The 25979-nt window shown below is 33.2% G+C and overlaps 4 protein-coding genes and 1 long non-coding RNA gene across 6 annotated transcripts; 4 read left to right on the forward strand and 1 right to left on the reverse strand.

Moving 5' to 3' along the window:
* The first annotated feature begins 4854 nt into the window (after window positions 1–4854).
* On the forward strand, window positions 4855–6157 carry LOC9330058 (ethylene-responsive transcription factor ERF014). Its single transcript, XM_002891252.2, has one exon. It carries the CDS (start codon window positions 5230–5232, stop codon window positions 5863–5865), a length of 636 nt encoding a protein of 211 aa, XP_002891298.1. The 5' UTR covers window positions 4855–5229; the 3' UTR covers window positions 5866–6157.
* Window positions 6158–9215: 3058 nt separating this feature from the next.
* Window positions 9216–12136, forward strand: LOC9327361 (prolyl-tRNA synthetase associated domain-containing protein 1). Its single transcript, XM_021014935.1, has 12 exons — window positions 9216–9473; window positions 9834–9893; window positions 9993–10046; window positions 10160–10220; window positions 10346–10422; window positions 10718–10767; window positions 10867–10949; window positions 11098–11168; window positions 11260–11413; window positions 11511–11638; window positions 11714–11788; window positions 11879–12136. The coding sequence occupies exons 1-12, from the start codon at window positions 9435–9437 to the stop codon at window positions 11948–11950; spliced, it is 924 nt and encodes a 307-aa protein (XP_020870594.1). The 5' UTR covers window positions 9216–9434; the 3' UTR covers window positions 11951–12136.
* A 2108-nt stretch (window positions 12137–14244) lies between these two features.
* Window positions 14245–15919, forward strand: LOC9327362 (putative F-box/LRR-repeat protein At3g49150). 2 transcript variants are annotated; one of them, XM_021015115.1, is made up of 6 exons: window positions 14246–14352; window positions 14458–14887; window positions 14974–15067; window positions 15199–15234; window positions 15357–15409; window positions 15508–15919. In XM_021015115.1, exons 2-6 carry the CDS (start codon window positions 14487–14489, stop codon window positions 15779–15781), a joined length of 858 nt encoding a protein of 285 aa, XP_020870774.1. In that variant the 5' UTR covers window positions 14246–14352; window positions 14458–14486; the 3' UTR covers window positions 15782–15919. The 2 variants fall into 2 exon arrangements, with proteins under 2 accessions (XP_002891300.1, XP_020870774.1); XM_002891254.2 differs by having other exon boundaries at window positions 14245–14887.
* Window positions 15920–15990: 71 nt separating this feature from the next.
* Window positions 15991–17025, forward strand: LOC9327363 (DNA replication licensing factor MCM2). The gene has a single exon (XM_002891255.2). The coding sequence runs from the start codon at window positions 16283–16285 to the stop codon at window positions 16643–16645; it is 363 nt and encodes a 120-aa protein (XP_002891301.1). The 5' UTR covers window positions 15991–16282; the 3' UTR covers window positions 16646–17025.
* A 655-nt stretch (window positions 17026–17680) lies between these two features.
* Window positions 17681–19318, reverse strand: LOC110225416. Its single transcript, XR_002329761.1, has 4 exons — window positions 18952–19318; window positions 18775–18865; window positions 18232–18308; window positions 17681–17810 (listed from the first exon to the last, which is right to left on the reverse strand). It is a non-coding gene; the product is annotated as an uncharacterized LOC110225416 (long non-coding RNA).
* Window positions 19319–25979: the final 6661 nt, after the last annotated feature.

Genomic DNA, 25979 nt, shown 5'->3' on the forward strand with positions numbered 1-25979 from the left:
AATTACAAATATAAATCAGATACATGGTTTATATTGTATCTTAATATTGTTAGTAAGATGATATAAATATATGAGAGAGTAACTTGGTTTAAAGGGTTACAATTTGTTTCTTTTTAACAAATTTAAATACAAATATTATTTTATTTTAGATAATAATTGCTAAGGCCTCATAGATTTTTAGTTTCCAGTAAATATACCGTAGTCACAATATTTATACATTGGTCAGCACATAAATAGATTCTCAATTTACCCTTTATTAATATATTATACAAGTTTTTTCATTGGTCAATACATTAATAAAGTAAGGATAAGGCTGGAAATTTTTATAAACATCTACATTGAAAATGCAAAACGACACTTATTTTGTAACAAAATTTTTAATCTAGAACGACACTTAATATGAAACGGAGGGAGTATTGATTATATATTTTAAAACTAGCGAAATATATATTTACATATTTTATTATATTAATTTTACCCACGCATCGCGTGGAACTTTTTCTAGTTAGTAATAAGGCTAGCTTCAAAAACATCTTGCAAGTTGCTTGTTTCTCTAACCTAAATCTCAAGGAGCTTAAAAAAGGTAAATCGTCTTATTCTTTTGATCTTTTTTGCCACTTACCAATCACCATACTGGTCATTATTTTTCTTCTTCTGAATAGATTACCACAATGATCGTCATTATATAACCATCTTTCCATTTGTTGAATCATATATATGAAAGACAATAATATGTTGATAAAAAAAAAAGGTTAGCTAAAAAAAACATCCAAGATATGAAATCACTGTTTCTATAAATAACTAGCATATAATCATCAAAATTGCAAGAATGACACGTTTACAAAGATTTTTAAAAAATAATGCATCTTATCATGACACACTAATAAATTAAAATCCATAGACATATACACCATCAGTGATGGTCCATCACCATAAAATACAAGAAACTGACAAACCCAAGTTTACAAGCGTTTTCTTTCTTCATAAGGTGATTGTAATATTTTTGACGTGTAGGAAACTATATGATAATAAAACTCTATCGAAAAAGACGGGGATGATGAAATGCATCGGCTACCATAATTATTTAAATTTTAAGTGTTAGATAATTTAATGAATTTATTGACAAAAAAAATAATTTAGTGAATTTATGGCGATGACACATAGCGATCTCTAGAATGACGACATATCACTCATATGGAGAGAGTTGGTCATCTTTCGTAGAAATGACATCACCTAAACACAATTGCATTTTCTATTATGGTCTCTATTGTATTAAAGGCCAGCTGCAATAAATTTTAAGTTTATTTATTTTTTATTTATTTTTCTATACATATATATATATATATATATCTATATATAAGTTTTAGCAAAACCCAATAGGGTAATATAGTAATACATATACTCTATCCAACCCGATATTTTCGGATCAGTTCCGGTTCGGGTTTTCGTGTTTAGTTTTTTTGCCTAGGTCTAATAGTAAGGGTCCAAAAAACATTAACCTTTAGGCTCTAATTATTGTTGGGCCGAAACTGCTTGGTGACATAGGTAACAAAATCAATTTTCTTAAGCGCTTCTGAGGCACCACTATATTTCTAGAAATCACTGTCACCCTCACTAATCAAGCACAATGTCTTTATTGTGTACCAAGACTGCCATTCTCGATGGTTGGAAATCGCATGACTCCGCACTTATCAATTTCTCCATACAATATCATCAATTTCTCCGATCCGATCCATTAGTTCGTAGAGCTATTTACTCGATTGCAGATGGGAAGTTTTTCTGATGGTATGCCTCTAGGAATCTCTCGATTTTGATACCACTTATAACGCCACAAATAACATTATTTGGGCCACCATAAAGCCCAAAATGCATTTATCTTTTTCGTATTTCGTCATGAAAAATATTTAGAATTAAGCATTCTTAAACTAAGATCGTTGTTTTTTAAAACATATATAGGAAAAAGAGTGACCTATGAAATAGGAGTCAAAGATGAACACACGTTCAGAAATCTCAACAAATTACAGTGGCCAAATGAAAATGTATATTTAGATCAAAAAAAAAAAAAAAAATTGGACAAAGCTTTTGCCAAGAACGACATCATTTGAAGACGTGTATGATGTCCATATTTTGTGCTAAAATACGCTTAGCCATATGTTGTTTCACCAACATAATACCCAAATAGTTTCAAACGATTTACTCTATATCTAATTAGATAATATTAATCTCCTGCAGTGAATGAAATTAAACTTTGATGTAGCTAGCTCCTACAATTTGGGACCAGGGTGGGAGAAATTAACCAAGCTTGATTCAATTTTACAGTATCAAAGACAAAAGATATAAAATTTGGAGCATTGTCTCCTGTTCTATTCACTCAACAACCACCACTAAAATCTCGAAACCTCTATTGTCATAAATCTTTTCAATCTAATGAAATCAAAAACAAAGGATTTGATTATGTTCTGTCACAATCCACATGTGCATTTGCCTCTACACCATCCAACACAATCTTCAATCCTTATGAGAAACTTCTCCGTACGTTCCTCTTAAGTATCCACCACACGAATTTATTTCCAACGCGAAACAAGAGTCTTATTTCCACTCTGGCTTAACTCGTTTCCAATAAATGAATCTTTCTTCTTCTACCCACAAATTTTTATTTTTAACACAAATATTTATTATAGAAAAAAAATATATTGATTGATTTGATTGATGAGAGAGGTACGAAAGGTCCTATATTGAGTACGGTGCATCCCTCTTTTCAAACCCATAGTCGCTAGTTTTCCCTTCTTTATAATCCCTCTCAAAAACTCAGATTTTTTCAGCTTGATGTTGCATTTATTGTAAAACCGTCTTTTTTTGGTGAATAAATTTTACATTCATACAAAAAAAAAAAAAAAAAAAGATTGTCCAAACTACGAATATGATATTTTTAGTGCAAAAGTACATGCATTATGCATGAATCTTCATTTATGAATCTATTTGTCTATTTCCTCAGGTAGGGTTCGCTCACTCTTCTTCGTTAGGTAGCTAGCTTAATTGATTTATCTTCTCGGATTTTACCCGATCCGATCACTCAAGCTTTATGACAATATAACTCATCTTCTTCTTGTTCTTACACTTTTAGCTTAAGACTGTCCAGCTCTAGATACTAAAACAATCAACAATGAACTCTGATAATTGGTTGAATATGGTTACATTGTGGTAAACAAAAAAAACATTTACTAGTAAGTAAGAATAAACGAGTCTGAGGCCTTTTGGTCGAGTGGTAAGGAGGCGGGCTTGGGCGCCAACACGCTTCAAGTTTGATCCACCTGCTGTGCGAAACTCCAACACATTTCTCTTGGACACCCACACGGATATGACCCATACTTACGGCCCCATTTGCATATTCGGAGAGAAGGTCTATCCGTGGGTTGCATCTCTTCCGAGAATTAGTTTGGATTCCTCCATAGGCCTAGGATTTACCCTAAGTTATAAAAAAAAAGTAAGAATAAACGTAAAAATAGTGAATTACTTAAAATGGCATGAAATGTAGATTTCTTTAGGTGAATGAGAATGTTATAGTTGTTTTTAGAAAATAGCAAAAGCATATTGGTAAAATATTGACTGAAAATGTAAAATGTTTTTCTTTTAAATGAGCTTTGAAAAGTATATTTTAAGCTTAAATATATAAATATTTAACCCGCTAAATAATATAGATATCCAAAAACATAGATCACATGATTATATGAGAAAAACATAAATATATTTGACATTAATAGACATAGAGAATATCATGTAGTACAAGAAATGTGTTCTACAAGTTGTAGATTAAGAGCCAAACCGGATAAATTCTTCATTTGCTAAATTAGATGTCCACGTAGAATACTAGTGTTATACTAGAATAAATAAAATCAATCGTCACGTAAGATTTATAGTTTGTAAACAAAAAAAAAATCCAAAATCATTCTAAATGGAATTAATTTTATTATTTATTCAAATACCACTTATGTAATTACTGTCATTGACTGCAAATATTCATGTAAAAAGGGTTGAAAATTGTTATTTTTGTTTTATCATAAACTTTTGTAAAATGTTGCCTGGATTTGCCTTTGCATTTTCCAACGAACAATTCAGTTGATTCGTTTCTTGATATCTGGAAATCAAAAGAAAAAAACCTTCATTATTAAATTATAGTACCACAAAATAGAAAAAAAATAGTCGTCTGGCCAGAACGTGAACACGAATAGTTTAGTTTAGCACTCTTAATTTAATTCTAGTGCCGACTAAATATAACTGCAGATTGGTTTTGTTAAAAAAAAGTGTAAGACTATTGTGAGGTTTGACGATTTTACTTTAGTTTATGTAGTTAGTACCCTATTATTCTATTTAATATTACAATATGCAGTTTTGACAATGCAGTTTTGACTAAGGAATCTGAATTTAATTAATTTAGTAAAAGCCTTTTTACAGAGAGAATTTTACGTGTGCAAGGAGACACAAAGAACTAGTTAACGCGGTTTTAAAAGTCCCATTAAGACAGAGAAGCACCAGCTCTTGTGCATTACCTTGGTAAACATGACTTCAGCTACTTTAACGTTAAGATTCCGAATTATGTTTATAAACTTGTAAATACTTTTTTTATATATATAATCATGTGATTTCTTTTTGCATCTCGTTTATCAAAATAATTAGATATAGTACTCATATGATTAACTTTGTCTTTTGTTTGTACCTTAAAAATCACATGCTCTTAGCTCCTAGAAGTTGCCTCTAAATATAGAATCCAATGTTTCCTCTAATAATGTTTTATAACTCTCTGTCGTTTCTTGAATAGGTATTCTTTTATTCAAGACTCTGCGGCTCAGAAGTAGTAACTTTTAGTGGTAAACAATAGTGTACTTTTTAGGAACTAAAGAATTAGTTTGGAGGTCAAATCAATAAATATACATTTTTGAAATTAAAAAATAAGGAGGATCTGTGATTGGGTGTTGCATATGGGACTGTGATTAAGGAAATTTTTTTTTTAATAAATAAATTAAAAAACACCTGTCTCTCACATTATTTTAAAAGAAAAGTATTAATCTCTTTGTGTGTGCCCCATGCTACTTTCTTTGACTATGTTCATAGTATTTTTTTTCTCTTCAATTTTTTATGTTTCTCTTTCCATTTTTGTTCTCTATATCTCATCTATAAATAGACACACACCATTCTTCTCCTCCAACTTCCTCCCTTAATTAGTATCAAAAAATGGTGAAAACACTTCAAAAGACTACAAAGAGAATGTCATCTCCATCATCATCATCTTCATCATCCTCATCAACATCATCATCATCCATAAGGATGAAGAAGTACAAAGGAGTGAGAATGAGAAGTTGGGGTTCATGGGTTTCAGAGATCAGAGCTCCTAACCAAAAGACAAGGATCTGGCTTGGTTCTTACTCAACCGCTGAAGCCGCGGCTAGAGCCTACGACGCAGCTCTTCTCTGTCTCAAAGGATCCTCAGCTAATAATCTCAACTTCCCAGAGATCTCATCTTCTCTCTTTAACATTATCAACAATGGTGATAACAACAATGACATGTCTCCAAAGTCCATACAGAGAGTAGCTGCTGCTGCTGCTGCAGCCAACACAGATCCTTCTTCATCATCAGTCTCTACTTCATCTCCATTGCTTTCATCTCCATCTGAAGATCTCTATGATGTTGTCTCCATGTCACAGTACGACCAACAAGTCTCCTTGTCTGAATCATCATCATGGTACAATTGTTTTGATGGTGATGATGAATTCATGTTCATTAATGGCGTTTCGGCGCCTTATTTGACAACACCACTTTCTGATGATTTCTTTGAGGAAGGAGATATCAGATTATGGAATTTCTGCTGATTTTTTTTTTACTTTTAATCATACCTTATTCTTTGTTTCAATATATATACTTCAGTTATGTAATACAATGTGTTATACTTTTTCTTTTTTTTTCTCTTTTATAATCAATTCTCACAATGTATGGAACATTTGGGGATCTTTGTACCAATATCTAAATTATTTTTGAAATTAGATATTTTTCATGTTAAAAGTTCAGTAAATCTAGAAGTAGTGGTTATAGTATGCTTTCGAGCAACGAAACGAGCTTCGAATGATAACAAGTTAAAAGGTTATTTTTTTAAAGTACATAATCATATAGCGTTGATTAAATTATGAAACCGTAAGTTAAAAGTTAATGTTGAAAACAATCATTTGAGATTTCATAGAATTTTCACTTAAAGTGTGAACGCAGAATTTGGCGTTACTGGCTTTAACATTGTTTAATGTAAATGTGTACATGATACAAAATAAGTGGTGGTAAAATTAAATCAAATAGTCTGGTTTATAAAGATAACTATACGATTTACATATGATTTTTTTTTTTTTATGTATATATATTATTAGGTAATGAGTTAAACAGAGAGCAGAGTTTCATGTGAAAAGTTTTACAAAGTCAAAGAGTAAGAAGCAAGTTTCACGAGGCTTGTCATAGAAGGCGATGAGTTACCCTATTTAATTATTGTTGAATAGAGTAAGTATAAGTATTACTCCATCTCTTTCAAAATATAAGATGTTTAAAGTAAATACACATCATTTATTTTTCTTTTTTAAAATATCATTTATATTTAATTATAACAGTTTTAACCAATAAAAAAAGGACTGCAGAATACTAATGATTACAAATTGTCAAATGCATTTAAATCTACATAGAAACTTGTAAAACATCTTATAATATGAAACAAAATTAAATTACGAAAATATCTTATATAATGGAATAGAGGGAGTATTTATTTAGAAGAAAAGATAAGGAAAAAGAGAGAAGAGACAAGAGATGCAGAATGGTTTGTGTTGTGTTAGAATTGGTAAAAACCAAAGAGAAAGAGTTAACGTGAAAAAATTGTGTACGTTATGATGTGCTTAGATTTTCGTAAAAAAAATGACATCCATTTTACTCCAACATTGGTCTGAAGAAAAATCTAACAGTAGATTTGAGCAGAAAGCCACATGAGTTGTTTTTGGTTTCTTGTTATGTGTGTGTCTTTGTGATATGGGGTCCCATTCACTCTCTTACCCTTACTCCTCACAAACACTATCTCTATTTTTTTAGATATGACTTGTTTTTTTTCTTTAGAACAATTTCTTCACTCAAATAGCAATTATAGCAATGTCTATCGATTGATGATACGAAAGCGGTACAAATATTTTAGCGGGTAGAGGAACCGGTAAGCAATATCGAAATAGTTAAAGAATGGTGAGAATTAGCAGTAAAAAAACTGTACACAAAAAATAACTAAGAGTAATATTTTTGGTACAGTTTTTGTTATTTGGTAATTATTTTTTTAGACCATTTATGTGAAATCTTATAACTAAATATGTTCGATCCAAAAAAAAAAAGAATCAAAAGGTATCTATTCTACTAAATTTGTTTTTTTCAATACACATGTGAGTCATACAAAATCAAGTGGAATATCTTTGCAAGTGAACTCCGGTTCGAATATCTTTCTTTATTTCGTGTTTTGCAAAATTTTTGACCCAATAACAAAAGAAATTGATAGATATTGGTATATTCAACTAATGCCAATTATTTTTATTTTAAATCATTGCAATTTGTATATATACAAACAAGTTGTAAATTGACCATGCCTATAGGTTTCCTTTCCGTAATTTGAGTTGTCTTCGAGCAAATAAATATCACTGAATAAATTTACTAAATACTGTAAAAGAAATTAGAAATTTGGGTCTGAGTTTCTGACATGGGCTTTTGGTTACACTTGGTCCCATGAAAAGTGCCTCACATTCATTTTTCTTTCACCTTTCACATGACATATTCTCCGGACCGGGACGAGTTTTTTCTTCTCAGGGGATCTCTTAATCATCGCCCAAAACACATAACATGGCATTAGTTTTCTCAATGTTTTATGTTTAAATAAATTTTGCTGTCAAAAAAAAAATAAAAAAAAAATAAAAATAAATTTTTAGAGAACCTTCATACAATAATATTTTATAATTTTGATTCGGAAACGGAAAACCAAACACTTTTTGGTGTTATGTAGATAAATACAAAAGACAAAGAAACTTCGTGTTGCTAAATCACTGGGCAATTTTTGAAATAGAACCAACTTTGGTCGTGAAATTATCATCTCAATTATACGATTATGTTGTCTCATTATAACGAATATTAAAGCGTATATATAATGTTATTTGATTTGTCAATTATACTAAGATTGCGATTTCACGATGGCTAGACAATGCATCTATATGATAATAGTAGTGGTGTGGTAATATGTAGATGGACAAGTGGACAGAAAAATTATACGTCTATTTTTTTGAAGTATTTTGTGGATCCAATATCCGAACCAGTGGTTGGTGGTATACATACACAGACTACTGAGCTCTATAAATTCATACACTAATTGATTTAGCCTACTAAATGCATACAAGAACTTTTCAAAATGACCATTATCCACTAATTGATATAGCCTATATTATATCTCATTATCCACATAGAGAAAGCAATCTCAATTTTTTTCTCCTTTTTCTCATTTTTTTTTAGAAGTTTTGGGTCGAATCCCATACATCTCTTTAGACCCGGGTCAGCTTTTAATATTTTTATCTGTACTAGCTATCATTCAATCATGTGACTTTTTAGAATTTTCCAAGGTGGCCTTTCCGGTCGAGCTATCGATCTTTGGTAATTTTTCTCTCCCTTTTTATATTTTTTATAATTGGGTTTTCGTTTTGCGGAAACTCTACCTCTAGAATGGCTCAATGTACAGTCACAATTGTTTTTTTTTTTTTTTTTTTCTCATACCATTGGTTGTTGTATTAGGGCTAAATGTTCTTTCTGCATATCAGAGAAATAAGTTAAGAATAGTGTGTTAAGCACACTACTTAAGGTAGTCTAATTATTGAAGAAAACAACTAAACAAGTAGTCCTAACAAAATCTATTCGAATGAACCATATCCAAATCCATAAGGTCAGTGCCTAAAGTGTTACGACCTGTAAATGAAAACACAAACTAACACCAAAAATAAAATACAATATAAACATAAACTAACGATTTCCATAATTTACACAAAAATCAATCATACTTCGTTTTTCAAAAAAAAAATTTATACATTTTTATTAAAACATACAAATATTTATGAAAACTTTAAACAGTTTAATATTAAATAAAAAAATTGTATTATTTATGGACTGTGAATTTATGGGTTGGGCCTTTTAGGCTTTTGGAAGTTAAGTATAGTCGTGGATTTAAAAGCCCAATGTGTGATCCATTTGTTTTTACTAAGAAAGTTTAAAGATTTTCAATCCAATATCTAACCATCGGCAAAAATCTGGAAAACCTAAACCTCGTCTTGTCAACAAAATCTGCAGTTCCTTGCTCATTTCTCAGTCCAAATTCTTTGATTTTGATTGATTCGATTCAATGGGTTTCTCCAAAGATCAGTTGCTTGATCGACTTCAGGTTTCTATCTTCATCTTTAAACTCAAATTCATCATCTTGATTTCGCATTGCTTTTGTTTGATTGAATTCGTTAGATTAGATTAGATAAATCATTAGATGAGAACTGAAAATTTTACTTCGTTTAGGCTTGATTCTGTTTATATTTGCTGAAGAATTTGTGTGCATTAATGGATTGTGATGTATATCTATGGATTCCAAGTTATGTGCAGAATTGTTTTGAACTTAGAGTTTTTCAATTACTGCTTTTAGATTCTAATTCTATGGTCAAGAATCTTTGATGTTACACGTTTTTATTAGTGCCAATGTTTAAAGATGTGGCAATGTGAATTGATAATTGAGGATTTTGTATGTATCTTTCAGGAACTTGAGATTGATTATTCCAAGTATGAACATCCGCCTGTTTTAACCGTCGAAGAACAGGTGAAAATACCGGAAAAAAGTTTTCGATTTGTAAACATAAGTTATAGGATGTTGAAAGATGGATTTATAAGGCTTTGTTTTGTCTATTTAACTCTTCAGGCCAAGTATGTAAGCAGTAGTGAGGGAGCGTTGAGTAAGAATCTCTTCTTGAAGGTAATCTTCAAAGCGATACACCATTAAGTTAACCGCATTATCAAGTTATTTCCACTAGAATTGACTATTAACCGGTTATAGATGGCACATATGCTTCTGTTTTGTTTTTGCAGGACAAGAAACATCGATATTATATCGTTTCAGCCATGGTGGATACGAAAGTTGACATGAAAGGTAACACATGTTTTCTCCTTTTTCGTTTGTGGATATTGGCAAAGAAGAAGTCACTGGGTTTGTGAAGTCGAAATGGGTTTTTTTGGATGTTAATGGGTGTTACCTGTGACTTCTAATTTAAACAGTTTTATCTCAGAGACTTGGTCTGGGAAAAGGAGGAATTAGAATGGCTCCTGAAGAAGCACTTGGTGAGCTTTTGCAGGTATTTTTCATAGTCTCTCTCTCTTACTCTGCTACTGTTTTGTTATATATATATCTGGAAAGAGTTTTAATAAATGATTGTGCTGTAACCATTGAACCATGGTAGTGGTTGTTTTCTTGAAAAAAATGACAAGAACAGTTTCTTTAGACCGAATTGCTTAAAATGATCTGTTTGTGCATGGTGATAAGTTTGTTTTGCTTATCGTAGTTTACAACAAATCCACATTAATTTATTTAACTTAGTGTCTTCATGTTTGAAATTTTTGACACTCGTGCTACTTTCTTTTTCGTCGAAGGTGTCCCTTGGATGTGTTACACCGTTTGCAGTTGTAAATGAATCATCAAGGTATTGTTTGCCTGAACATTGGTTCATATGTGTTTTCCCTTCCAAGTTTCTAATTATTTCCATTGACTGACATTCTTTTTTAAACTTTCCTTGTTAAAGAGATGTGTCGCTCTTGTTAGACCAAAAATTCAAGAACCAAACACGCTGCATCTTCCACCCATTGTCTAACGACGTCTCAGTCTGTAAGTTCTTGATTACAGACTTTTCTTTTATGGTTCAAGTTCAAGCCAACCCGAAATAGTTATAACATATAACATGCCAGCTTGAGAAACACAGTTACCAATAGATCTTAGCGTATATACTAATTTGGTTGGTCCCTTTTATTTCCAGCTCTTAACACGTTGGGTCTGGACAAGTTTCTGAAGTCGATTGGGAGAGATCCCGTATACGTTGACCTTGAGGCAAATACTCTAAACCTTTAACTTGAGACCTCATGTTCCGCAGTTTCTTTCTTCAAGGTTAACCTTTTGAACTATGGATTTACTGTTTCAGGCTAACCCGGTAGTTGGTAAAGACCAGGCTCCAGATCTAGCTGTTTATGTTCCGTCTAATTCAGTTGTTGTTCCCGAGGTTTCTAATAAAACATCTACTATACAAAACCCTCCTCCAAAAAGTGTGTCAGCAGATGTTAAACCTGTCGCTTCAGGTATGCCTGATTTGTCATGTTTTTAACAATTCGCTCCAATTCTTGCTAAACTGTGAAGGATTGGTTTATATAACTCCGTTTTGCTCCAACGGTGCAGCCAAACCGAGCAAGCCAGCCGGTAAGGTGAAGAGCATCGCGGATAATTCAGCCCCATCAGCTTACAAGAACCCCGAGAAATTTGTGGAGGAGATAATGGACAAAACATCAGCTCTATTATTGTCCGAGGTAATAAACTCATCTCAAAATTAGAATCGATCTCGCAACAGTTTGAGATCAAATCTGAACCGGTTTTACATACAGGCAAAGGGAGAGAGTGTGGAGGCTTTGGCAGAAACACTGAGAAAACGACTTACATCAGAGTTTACCCATCTCGCTGTGAGTACATTTAGATATACTGTACATGGTTCGCATTGGTTTAGACTAAACCATTTGTACCAATGTTGATTTTGTATAAATTGATTGCAGATTATGTACAAGAACACTGCCTACACAGAAGGTTTCTATGCCGGTACGCGCCACCAACCGAACCGATTGTAAGAGGTTTGGTTTACATGTTGAACCGGAGATATTTGGGAGAGAAACATACCGGTTAAGCAATTATATTTTTCCTTCGTTGGACAAAAATTTTAGATAAGACTGAAAATGATTACATTTATGTGAGCTCGAACCATTTATTGACTTATTGTTGCTTTGTTTGTTTAATCAAAGATAAACTTTTCTATATCCGAAAACTGAATTTGAAATTGGAACAATTTTTTTTTTAAAAACCGATCTAAAGCCTAAGATTTTCTGAAAATAAAAGATATATTCAGAAATTTCATAAACTAACTTAAATAATGTTAATAAAACTAGGATCGGACCCACTGTCCACCGCGGGAGAATATTGATTTACATACATTGATTTTAATAGTGCGTGTTTTAAGTTGAGCGAATCGGGTAGTGTACTTATAAATATTCATAATAAAGAATTGTAGAGAAAATGTTAAATTGTTTATAATTAAACCGATCATATTAATTATGATTAAAAATAGAATTTTATGTTTTAGAATTCTAAAATTAGATGATTCATAGGAATTAGAGCAGTAAAAATAAGTCAAAAACCGTGGGTCGAGCCCAAATCATCTCACTATGGGGCATATTTGTGAAAATATATTAAACCCGTAAATAAACGGGCCACACGGATTGATTCGCAGTGGATCATAAGTTTTAATCGGTTTTCGTCCGCGGGTTGGCGGATCAGCCCGCATGTTAGTATTTATTGATAAAAGTATAATTTATTCAACATTTGGTAATTTAAAAACTTTTAATAAATGAAATTATAATATTTATAAATATAATGAGATATAAAATTATTTCCTCTAATTTTTATTTATTTATTTATTTTAGTAGTATTTTAAATTTTCATTACTTTAAAATTATTTAAACAAAATCCACGGACAACCCCGCAAATCAGCATACATTCGCGGGACGGATTTGTGTTTCATATATGCTATCTGCGGGTCGTGTGGACCAACTAACAATATGTCAAAATATATTTTGCCTATCACAAAACGGGCTTAACGGGACGAATCAACTCGCTTTGACAGCTCTAGTGGGAATATTATTTAGTCATACAACAAAATAGAGTTTGGACATAGGAATAATAGAATCTATATCCTATTTCTTAGATGAGAGATTGAAACTTTGAAAGGTGAAATATAACGATTAAAAATTAATTATTATTTTTCATGATTCGCAAAATTTAATAAATATTTATCATCTTGTTGAATAATTCTAAAAATCATATTCAAGAAATCTTTATAATTTTAAAATTAAACTTCTTTGGTAAGCTATCAGTATGAAAATACCATAATTTCGTTTAATTTAATTAAATTAAAATTAGTTACATGGATTTCATATCTATTTAATTTACACGACCAAAATAAAAATATCTATTTAATTTATAAAATAGATGGGTTAGTTGTGATAAATTTTCTAGAAATCTTTTGAAGCAAGTAAGATCTTTCAATTAATGCTAATTGGCTAAAATAAGCAAAATTAATGACAAAACGTTGATTGTTATGGAATTAGTTCCAAAAATATATGAACAAATATATTATACGTAATTAATGTATAGTATTGTTCGGAATATGCTTTTATAATTAGTTACCATAAATACAATCATATTTTATTTGATTTCAATAAATATTTTATTTTAGTTCGATTTTTCATTATTAAATATTAATTAGAAATCATATTCCAAAAAAAATTCAAAGATCCGATTTCAGAATTTTGGATCAATTTTCTGATTTTGACCCGATCCATTTGCATTTGTACTTCTCTTTTAATAGTATAGAGATTCTTATTTTTTCTGTAATAAAAAGGATATTACATAAACTTATCTGGTTAATTTACGGAATCAATTACGGATTTTGTTATTTTTCATGGTGGCATTTATGGATTTTGTCATTTTATGAATAGTTTGTGGATTTTGCCATTTTTTAGACTTTTAAAAATGATTTAACATGCGTTTCACTCGTTATATTTGGGTTTAATCGGTTTTATTTGTTTTTAGGATTTAGTATTTGGTATAAAGTATGTAATTTTGAAAAAAAAATCGTAAATACCTACATTTTTAAGTGGCAAAATCCACAAACTATGCAAAAATAGTATTTTAGACAATAATCCCTAATTTACGAGATGTTAAAAACAAAAATCATATCTGATAAATTTTTTAATTAATTTTTTTTTTTAATGAGATTGTTGATAACTTGATATTATTCGAAAAAGACGGGATTTTTAACAACAAATTAGTCATTATTTTCTACTTAATAAATAAATAAACTTCACTAGAGAGAGACATGCACAATGCAAATTTATGTTCTTCGTCTCTTAAAAGTTAAAACCTATAAAACCCTAATCGTCTTTCCCGGTGAATCCAATTTCCCGGAGCCACCGAGGTTCGTCGGAACTCTCTGTTTTCATAGTTTTCGATGTCAATTCTTCATCGATTCGCTCTATCGCGTTTGCTTTGTGTAAAACTTATTGTCAATTTCCCGTTTCAGGCTAGTTCCGGTTCGTCGTCAATTTTCCGATGTCACTTGTTCGTTGTTTATCCCTCAGGTCGGTGCTTAATCCTCAACGTCACCGATCATCTTATTCATGTCTCATCCATCTTCAAACTCCTCGTGAAGAAGACGAACCTACACGCAAAACTCCATCAATTCGAAGTTACCACAGTTTCATTCACCAGAATTCGTTAATCCGTGCCTCGGCGGCTTTCTCTCGCAACCGCTCTGTTTTCCAATCTCCATCGTCCGTTTCGTCAGATCGATTCATTTCAACCTTCAATTTCCATGATTCCGGTGACGCCGTCATCAATTGGTTGTTGCAATCTGTGGTTTCTAAGGGTTATGAGTTACACAATGTCGCTGATGTTCTTGTTTCTCTTAATCACTTGCTTGCATTGTTGAATTCTTTCACATTTTCTCAATGGTAAGATTTCACAATGTTACTTAAGATTTTTATAAGAATCTTGTGGTTATATAACAATCTTGGTTTATCATGTTTGAATGTTATAGGTGGGTGTTTATCATCGTTACATCGCTTTTAATTCGAGGAATCACAATTCCGGTTATGGTTGATATGCTTAACAACATTGCAAAGTTCTTTAAGGTAAAATTATTAGTAATGCTTGTTCTGTTGATGGAAGTTATTAGCTATATGTTAGGTTGTAATCATAACTATTTGGAGAATTTAAATCTTTCTATGACAAATTTATTTAGTGAATCTCTCTTTTTGTACAGAGTCTTCGCTCGCACCAAGGGGAGGTTCTAGACAAGGTAAATCGTAAATTTGCTACGAGTTTTTTTGAACATTTTGTGGTGAGAATTGCAATTTGACTTGAGTTAATACTTTTGAGCTTCCCTGAACTCAACATTAGCTTGGCTTTTGTGTCATTTAGGTATCAATACTCAGTAAAAGTCGAGGAGTAATGTACACCATGTTGGAAAAGGAGTAAGTAGCTTTATGATTACATTTTAGGACTTAAAAGCTTAAGAAGTCTATCTTTTCGTTCGAGGATATTTAATTGTTCTCATTGTTGTATGATACAGGTTTTTTGGAGTTAAAGGATCAGTCATTGGTCAGGGCATTCAAGTTCCTATCTTTTGGTTCTCAATGGGAGAGTTAAGACAAAACATGGTTGAGATTCTTATGTCACGTCTTCGGGGTAAGATGTTGTCGGCGGAATTGATCAAGAACGGAGTCTTAAGTAGAGGACGGTTAGTGGTGATCGTTGGCGATGGATTCGGGCTTGAAATCCAAATGTTTGATCTTGATTTCTCTCTTATCTTGAGGCGACGTCAAGTCTCACAAAGCTACGTTTAATAAGTTTCGATTTCATTCAATAATTGGAGTGTTTTGCTTTTAGTGGCTCAATGGTGTTTATTTGATTATAGAGCCAGCACAAAATGTGAATAAAGCGTGTTTGGTTGGATTCTAAAATACTATTACTTTTTTTTCTCTTATTATTTGTTTATCGAACAATAACAAATAAGTTTCAACTCTTTCAACTTCTTAAATCTTAAATTATGTTACCCATTTGCACACATGGAAGGTCACCATAAATATATGATTGAATTTAATGATTTATTTAAATGACCAAACAATAAATATATGATTCAATCTCAGCAATCAGTTACAACTTATACCCAAACTGATGGAAGCCCAGATAATAAATGGGTCGTCCATAGGCTCAATAATACATAAAACAGCCCCAATTATATGCTAATGAGGCGCTAATATTACTCGCCTTATCGACGTGACAAACTATATAACTCAATGTATTGTGTGCCCTAATTTCGTCGCCAGAACCAGAGAGAAAGATAAATGGCAGAAGAAGATTTCGAGAACAATCAGCCTTCGGTGATAAATATTGATGATGAGGAAGAAGGAGAAGATCTCTTCATGAATAATTTTATGGAAGATTATCGAATAGATGGGCATGATCAGTATGATGACTTAGATCAGATTATACATTACCGTTTTGTGGCTGATGCTGTACTTGGTGCTCAAGAAACTCGCAACCGAAATCTTCTTCACGATAACGATAACTTCATCGTTGTAGACGCGGCCGGAGAAGTAGAAGATCTTCAAATTATTAGGGATGAGCCTGAGGAGGAGGAGGAAGGAGAAGTTCTATTCAACGAGAATTTCTTAGAAGATTATCGGCATATGGATGAGCATGAATGATGAGTAGAGTTAGTTGATGATGAAAGTGATTTAGTCATTTAGATAGATTATGAAAAGTTTGTTCTCCATTGTGTTTTTTTTTCCCCGATAAGGTTGAGTTGTTATAATAAGTTTGTTTTGATTACAATCTACTATACATTTTTCAACACTTTTTGGAGATCCTAATCGGGTCGGGGTTTTTTTCAATTTTGACACGGATTTTTTTTTTCTGACCCGACTCAATGACCAATCAAAACTCTCGGATCCTGATAAATGAGACTTGCCAAAAAAAAATGCAAGGAATTCGGCCAAATATTCTCTTCCTATACTTCCCTAAACTACCAAATCCTATTATTACCGGATTCAATATCTTTCCTATATAGATGCTAACAGATTCGTTAGATATACTTCTTATTATTATTATGCTAACAATCGCTACATTCAATATCTTTCCTATTATTATGGACCACAATCAATAATACATTTTCTGATAATAAAACAGATTTGTTAATCATATCCAATTTAAATTCTAAATATATTTAGAAAATATTTTTTGTTTCCTAATAAAACTGAACAATATAACATCTACATTCAATAGCAACGAGAATAATTGGAAATGTTGAATAACTAAACGATTTTTAAAAGCATATTTCCATTTACAGCTGAAATTAATTTTCGTAGATAATATCTTAATTTCATTGATTTTTGAAAGATATTATCCTTATTTGTTCACATTATATGTCAATCTCAATATTTTCTGTGATATCCAAACCGTGCTAATCAAGATTTGAGTAAAATCTATCCCAAAACCCTAATACTTATATTGTGACTATATATATACTCAATCATTTCTTATAGTTCTCTCCACGCTTTACACCAACACTTAGAGTCAACTTCCTCTTTCAGAATAGAAACACTTACTAGAGAAGAAATGGCTGCATCCTTTGCTTTCTTGACAGACAACAGGCCTTACAAAACCTCTTGGCGTGTGCAAGTGAATGTGCTTCACTCATGGCGCCAGTATACTAACACAACAGGTGAAACACTAGAGTTAGTAGTGGCTGATGCACATGTAATTATTTATGTACATTTATCAAAATCTTTTCCATTACCGATCTTTTTCTAACAACAAACGTTGTTTTCAAAGAGGTTTTCCAGAATATCGACTCATAATTCTGCTGGAATGCTATGTCAAACGACCATATCAAAAAAGGTATGTTTAGTTCACCTTTGTTTCATTAGATATTTGCTTTATGGTTTACTTTATGGTTTGCAAAACCCCCAGTAATGGTCAGACATCTCTACTTAACGTCTAACAAACAGTTTTTTTTTTCCAGATTCAATGCGAGAGAAACACAAAAGAAAGAGACAAGCAATATTTGCAGTTGCGGCATCATTGGTAATATTTACTTTACTTTTTGAAACAATCATACTTTCACCATACTTGGTATATTTCATTCCTTTTTTCTTATAACTTAATGTGGGAACAATCAAGCATAAAACCAGCCATTGAACCATTTTATTTTCAAACAATGAAACATTTCATGCACTTCTGTACTATTGCTTTGCTTAATATTAATCTCAGCTACTAGAAAATTTAAACTAACCTTCAATTGCTGTGAAGAAATGATGCAACCGTCTCTTCTCGATGTGTTCGCCTTATATTGAACAAGACAAGTATCATCTGCAATAGAAAAACTTTTAATTTTCATATTTACAAATTAACCTAAATTATCAGCTGAAGATCCTTTGTTTGGAGTATTAACTAATGATGATGTGGGCATTGATGCTGCTACAGGAAGACCAAAAATTGCTAAAGAGGTGCTGGATGAGATGAGTACTTCAGTTACTGATTTCCCAAACCGTGAATATATTGTATCTTCTATGTTCAATCCTCTATAAATCAGATACATTGGTTACCAATACATTAATTTCGTTGTATAGTCTTAAAGTTTATAGAATCAGAACATTGGACATAACTTCAATGTTCTCATCTGTTCTATAAATTTGTTTCAGAGTGAGATAGATCATTTTTTCTGTTTATACGATTCATTTCTTTAAATGAAACTCAATTTACATTCATCAATTCGTCGATTGCAGCTTAAGACGTCGAATTTTAAAAGAGTTAGATGCGAAAGAAAAGAACTTACCTATCGATTGACCCGAAAGGAGCTAGAAGTTTAAACGTTTGAAGCAGATGGTAATGAAGATCAATCGATACTAACCTTCACAATCTTCAAACTGAAAGAGATTAAGTTACCAATTTCATGGTTCATGAGCTATTGAATCGATAAAGAAATTACAACGGATGAGTGAAAATTACTTACAAATGGTTTGATCCGAAATTAAATGCAAGTACGAGCAATTTGCGAAGCTATGAACATGTATAACCGTTTCTAATTGGATCATGTTATTCAAACAGAAAATATTTCCATGAAATTGAATCGGGGAGAGGTTGAAGATGAAACAAGTTCTTCGTTCCTCAGGTTCTGTAATTTTTTTTTTCCTATTCGTTTTTTTGTTTTTTTTTTCCACGATAAATGTAGCATTTTGTTGGATCCTTTGTTTTTTTGTTTTACAAAACAAAAATGCTTATGTTGGGCTTCTACTGTTTGGGCTTCGATTTTACTTAGTGGGCTTGCTAGATTAATTTTATCTTAACTAGATTACAATTTCATAATACAAATCATTACCATATCTAAGTTATGTTACTCTTAACATAAATACAACTAATTATACTGTTAACATAAACCAAAATAATTATTATGTAAACCATATAAATAAAAGAGAATATACTATTAGACTTACTAATATCGTAAACTTAAAGCGATTTTAAAACACACAATAAATTCTCTAAATAATTATCTATCAACACAAAAAACAACCAAAACTATACACAACTAATTCTTCCTTTATTAAAAAAACATAAATAACAAAAATATTTAACATGCGGTGTACCGCGGGTCATATCCTAGTAAATCAACATTAATTCATCAAATTTAGTTTTTAAGTAGTGGAATTTTTTAATTTTATGATGTAGTATCATTTGTTTAATTATTTTAATGAGGATTTTTTGATCGTATTGCTAGTTACTAAATTTATTAGTTTTCTTGAAATTTCACTAAATCTTGTTATAACCATTTTGGAAGTTTTAAAGACCATGTCTGATTGAGAGGTGATGTATGAACAATGCTATGAGGATTGATAGATAGAGAAAACTTTTGAGTTGAGAATAAAGTAAAAGCTATGAGGATTTTGATTGATATTTCATAATGATGAAAAAGGAGAGCTCAAGGTTACAATAAAAGTTCTCACTACTACTCTACATAGTTAGATAACCTAACATGGGCTTATGTTGGGTTTAGTTTCTGTTTAACTTCAGATTCAAGCAAAAGTTTGGTTACTTTACTTAAAGATTTGTTTGGTTTGGGTTATGTAAAAATCAAATCAATCGATTAGTTTTTCCTTTTGCCACCGTTTTGATATGTCAATGTTAAGTTTGACATGCTACCATGAAAATGCAGAAACATGTACAAGCAAAACTTAATAGAATTAAACAAACTCTCATAGTTTTATCAATGAATTTACACGAAATCACTTAATTAAAAGATTTCCAACAAAGTATTTAAGTAGTTTCGTTTCTATTTAGTCGAAGGCACAAATCACAAATGGTGAGGAACATATGAGAGCATACACATCAACCGACCTTTGGAAGACAATTTCACTATAGAGAACCTCAAATCTTTACCAATCAGAGGATGATAACTTCACATTTGATAGAGCCTCTTCGGATATTGAGGAGTTTCAAAGAAATGTCATCTTTTGCTGAAGAATAATTCAAACGTAGAGTAAGTTTCTTGAGGATAGCTGAATTCACTAGAAAGCATCAACATGTCCCCGGATTGTCCTTTCGAAATCAACAAACTCGAGAGATGATACAAACACTTAGGCACCGATGAAAAACTGATTCGATGCATCTCCTCGGGATGTAGCTGTCATGCAAAACCTAACCGTTCCTAAGGGAAAATGAGAGAAGAAAACACAATGATAAGATTTGTAGAGACTTCATAGAGATGAGAAAATCATAGGGTTTAAAGCAAATCATCACCAAGGTGAGGTATTTAAGGTACATGCAGCTCTCAAGAAAGATGGGCAACCATTTGAAATGATAGATGCATGGAGACTAACGCATAGACGAGACATGTAACCATATTGAGGCAGCGATTCTAATTTTTTGCATTAATAGATGAGCTGCAACCATATATATATAAAAGAATGTGGATCAGAAAATTTTATGAAAGAATATGTGCATGTCCAATATGGGAACTCACAAATATATAAATCGAGAGTGTCTGCACATATTTTCATATCCTTGAAATCCGGAGGGAGAATATTAGTGAAATAGATGAACAGAATCAAGGAAGATGATGATCAACCATGAAGGATGATGATCGTGTTGGTGAGAGGAAGAAGAAGACGAAAATAGAAAAGATTCTATTGTTTTCAATTGATGATAAGTACAACGTGTATATACACAAATCTACTATCCGGTACAAACCGGTTATGTACAAACCAGTACTCAAATGTACTAAACCATCTATTCATCTAATATTCCCCCTCAAGATGGAGTGTATATGTTAATAACACCCATCTTGCGAATGAGATTCAGAAACTGAGTAGGAAATAGAGGTTTAGTTAGAGCATCAGCCAATTGGTGTTCAGTCCCCACATGAAGAGTCTTGATTGTGCCCATTAGAACTCTTTCTCTCACAAGATGGCAAGCAAGATCCAAATGCTTAGTTCTTTCATGGAAGACCGGATTATTGGCGATGTGTATAGCTGCGGTATTATCACAGTAAAGAACAGAGGCCTCTGAAACATCAACCCATAAGTCAACCATAAGTTTGCGAAGCCATAGCATTTCTTTAACTGCAGTAGACATTGCTTTATATTCGGATTCTGCAGACGACATGGAGACTGTCTCTTGCTTATTTGATTTCCAAGATACCAAAGATGGACCAATAAACATACAGAATCCAGTAACAAATATCCTTGAATCTCTGCAAGTACCCCAATCCGCATCAGAGAATCCTTTCAACTTAAGATCAGAAGTGGCTGAGTAGAACATACCCTGTCCAATGGTACCTTTAAGATAGTGTAGAACTTTATACACAGCTTTTAGATGAGGTTGTCGTGGAGCAGACGTGAATTGGCATAGTTTGTGAACGGCAAAGGTAATGTCTGGCCGAGTAAAGGTCAAATACATTAGTTTGCCAACCAATCTTCTGTACATCTCCACATCTGTCAAGAATTCCCCTGTTTCCATATTCAACTTCTGACTTGGATCCATGGGAATAGAGGAGGGTTTGCAGCCCAAAAGTCATGTCTCATCCAAGAGATCCAATACATATTTACGTTGGCAAATAGATATACCAGCAGAAGTCCTAGCAACCTCAAGACCTAAGAAGTACTTTAGAGGACCTAGTTCACGCAGCTTGAAGGACTTTTTCAAGGCTGTGGTAAGAGACGCAGTAGCTTCTGATGAGTTGCTGGCAATAATAATATCGTCCACATAAACCAATACAGCCATGTATATATCACCAGTCTTTCGGAGGAACAAAGTGTCATCACCAGTACCACCTTTAAAACCCAAAGAGATCAAAGACTGCGAGAATTTTAAAAACCACTGACGTGAAGCTTGCTTGAGTCCATAGATAGACTTTTGGAGCTTGCAAACTGCATTAGGTGGAAAAGTTGTTCCCTCTTTAGGGATGTAACCAGGAGGCAAAGCCATAAAGATTTCTTCATGAAGATCACCATTGAGAAATGCATTGGACACATCCAGTTGATCCAAAAACCATTTCCTTGGAGCTGCAATTGAAAGCAAAAATTTGACAGTTGCCATCCTTGCAACAGGTGCAAATGTTTCAACATAATCAAGTCCCTCTTTCTGAGTGTACCCCTTAGCTACTAAGCGAGCTTTATACCGTTCAAGACTACCATCAGGATTTAACTTTACTGTATATATCCATTTACACCCAACTACAGTTTTACCAGGAGGAAGAGAACACACCTGCCATGTATTTGTGCGTTCTAATGCTTCTATCTCTGCAACCATAGCCTCACAGTATTCCTTGACTTTGCTAGCTTGTTTATAACTAGTTGGAGTTGGAAACTTTGTGAGAGCATTGATATATGCACAAAAAGGATCTGAGAGCTTGGTATTAGATAAAACCTGTGAAATAGGATGTTGTGTGGACTGTGATGTAGAATAACAATAGTAGTCATTGAGATAAGCAGGAGGTCTTGAACGTCTATGTGATGTTGTCGAAGATTCAGAATGCACCACTGGTTCAGATTGTAATTCCCCTTGTCTTGAATCAGAATTATATTCCCCCTCACTAGAAAGCCCAGAAGATTCCCCTTGTACAGTAACTCGAGTACTTATATGAGGAATGAACCTTGAAGCCTTATCAGTATCTTGAGAATTCTGAAAAGGAAATGTGTCTTCAAAGAATTTAACATTTCTGGAAATAAAAACAACATTACTCTCAATATCCATCAGTTTGTAACCTTTATAGCCTGCTGGATAGCCCAAGAAAACACAAGCTTTAGCTCTATCTTCAAACTTAGTACGCTGCTTAGGAGATGTACTTGCATAGCACAAACAACCAAAAGTTCTTAAATCAGTATACTCTGGTGCTGTACCTGTAAGTTTCTCAAACGGTGTCTTGTTCTCCAGTAGTGGTGTGGGTGTCCTGTTGATGAGAAAAACTGCAGTGAGAATACAATCCCCCCATAGAGACAATGGCAGATTTGATTGGAAAAGGAGAGCCCTGGCCACATTCAAGATGTGTTGGTGCTTCCTTTCAACAACAGAGTTCTGCTCTGGTGTCTCAGGACATGAATGATAGGGAATGATACCCATCTTGCGATAAAGTTCTGTAAACTTCAATTCAGGAGCATTATCAGATCGAACACAACGCACTCGTTTATCAAACTGAGTTTCTACCATCTGCAGAAAATCTGGGAAGACTGTCAAAACATCACTCTTCAATCTAAGCAGATAAACCCAAGTAACCCGAGTGTGATCATCCACTATTGTCAAGAAGTATTTGTATCCTTCTACTGTAGGCTCTGAGAATGGACCCCAAACATCAATATGTAATAAGTCAAAAGGAGCTGCACAAAAGTTATTTCTATTTGAATATGGAAGTTTCTTTTGTTTAGCTCTTTGACAAATATCACAATGTAAAACTACTTTATTTCTTTGTTTGGAAATACCAAAAACATCTGTAATCATATCAATCCGATTAAAAGACGTGTGTCCAAGTCTCCTATGCCAAACAGCAGAGTCTATTACAACATTCAAACTATAAGAAGATAGTTGGCTTGAATTTGCAGGTTCTTCAACATCCAACAGATAGAGATTAGCAATTCTTCTACCTCTTCCAATCGTCAATCCCCTGATAGGATCCTGTATGAGGCAAGAAGCAGGATCAAAAATAACTCTAGAACCAAGATCGGAAGTCAATGAGCTTATACTGAGAAGATTCATTCTGAATTCTGCTATGTAAAGAACATTCTTCAAACTGATGGCTGTATTAATAATCACTGTACCAACTCCAGCTACCACAACAATATTACCATTAGGAAGATTAACATGTTGACTAACAGAAGTATCAAGATCACTGAATAAGCTCCTATCATGACTTACATGATGAGTAGCACCAGAATCAATAATCCATGATCTCTTGTTTGTAACACATTGTGCAACAGTCAAAATTCCAATAAAACAGTAGGTAGAGTTAGAAAAAGAAATACCAGAAGTAGAAGCTTCATTGATCTGAACTGATGAAGACATCTGATAATTCAGAGAAAAGGCTTGAGGAGTCAAGTGAGAACTAAAATAAGCAATGAAATGTTGCAATTGTTCCTTAGTCAGGTTCCCAATTAAACCATCAAGACCAGCAGACTGTTTATCACCAGTTCCAACAGACTTAGATACTTGAGGAATAACAACAGGTGCAGACACTTGAGCAGTGACAGCAGGAGCAGACACTTGAGCAGTGACAGCAGGGGTAGACACTTGAGAAGATAGAGGAGTACTGAGATGTTGTTTTCTAGGTTTCCAACCAGGTGGATAACCATGTAATTTGTAACAACGATCCACAACATGTCCAGTGAAGCCACAATGAGAGCATGTTGGTTTATCTTTCTTAAAAGACTGGTAAGAAGCAATAAGAGAACCAGCAGAAGGAGAAGAGACATTACCATTCATCACTCCAGGATGAGGTCCTGCAATTCCCACCTGAAAAGCAGCTGGAATAACACTACTTCCAAATTGTCTTTGACTATCATCTTGATCTAAGATATTGTAAACTTCAGCAATATCAGGTAGAGGTTTCTTCATGATAATTTGACCCCGAATGATAGCATATTTTTCATTCAAACCAGCCAAAAACTTGATGAGACGTCCTCTATCCACCTTAGCCTGAAAATTACGTTTACTAACACAAGCAAAAGAACGACAACATAAACATGGTTCCTGAGGTTCACTGCCATCAAGCTGATCCCATAGAGTCTTCAGAGCTGTATAATAACTCGATAGATCCATAGAACCCTGACGCAGATCTTGAATTTGCTGAATGAGATGGAATGTTCTCGGCAAATTTGTCATATGAAACCGGTTATGCAAATCTTTCCAAATCATGGTAGCATCATCAAAGTTCAAAATACTACCATAGATTTGTTTCGAAACAGCGTTCAATATCCATGACTTGACCATACTGTTACATCTAGACCATATCCGAAATAGAGGAGTACCTTCTTCAGGACGAGGAAGAGAGCCGTCGATGAAAGCGATTTTGTTCTTCGCATCAAGTGCTATCTTCATCGCAGAACTCCAGTGATTGTAGTTCATACCATCTAGACGATCAGTGACCAAAGACAAGCCAGGATGATCAGCGCTATGGAGGAAAAACGGCGAGTGTTGACTATTCACGGTATCGATTTCAGAAACGGAGTTGATCGGCACAACAAGAGCTGGATCAGACGGAATCGGAGAGATCGAGCTCATCGGAGCTTTCGATTTCGTACCTGAGCTACCAACACCTGCAGATCTACCCAGACGACGAGTAGATTTACGAATCGGGACTCCCATATCGAACCAGCCAAACACAAAACACGCCAAAAGAAGAATTAGAGAAAGAAAACGAAATCGGAGCTAAGCGTATAGCTCTGATACCATATTAGTGAAATAGATGAACAGAATCAAGGAAGATGATGATCAACCATGAAGGATGATGATCGTGTTGGTGAGAGGAAGAAGAAGACGAAAATAGAAAAGATTCTG

The sequence above is a fragment of the Arabidopsis lyrata genome (assembly GCF_000004255.2).
Source record: "Arabidopsis lyrata subsp. lyrata unplaced genomic scaffold ARALYscaffold_1, whole genome shotgun sequence".
Taxonomy (NCBI): domain Eukaryota; kingdom Viridiplantae; phylum Streptophyta; class Magnoliopsida; order Brassicales; family Brassicaceae; genus Arabidopsis; species Arabidopsis lyrata.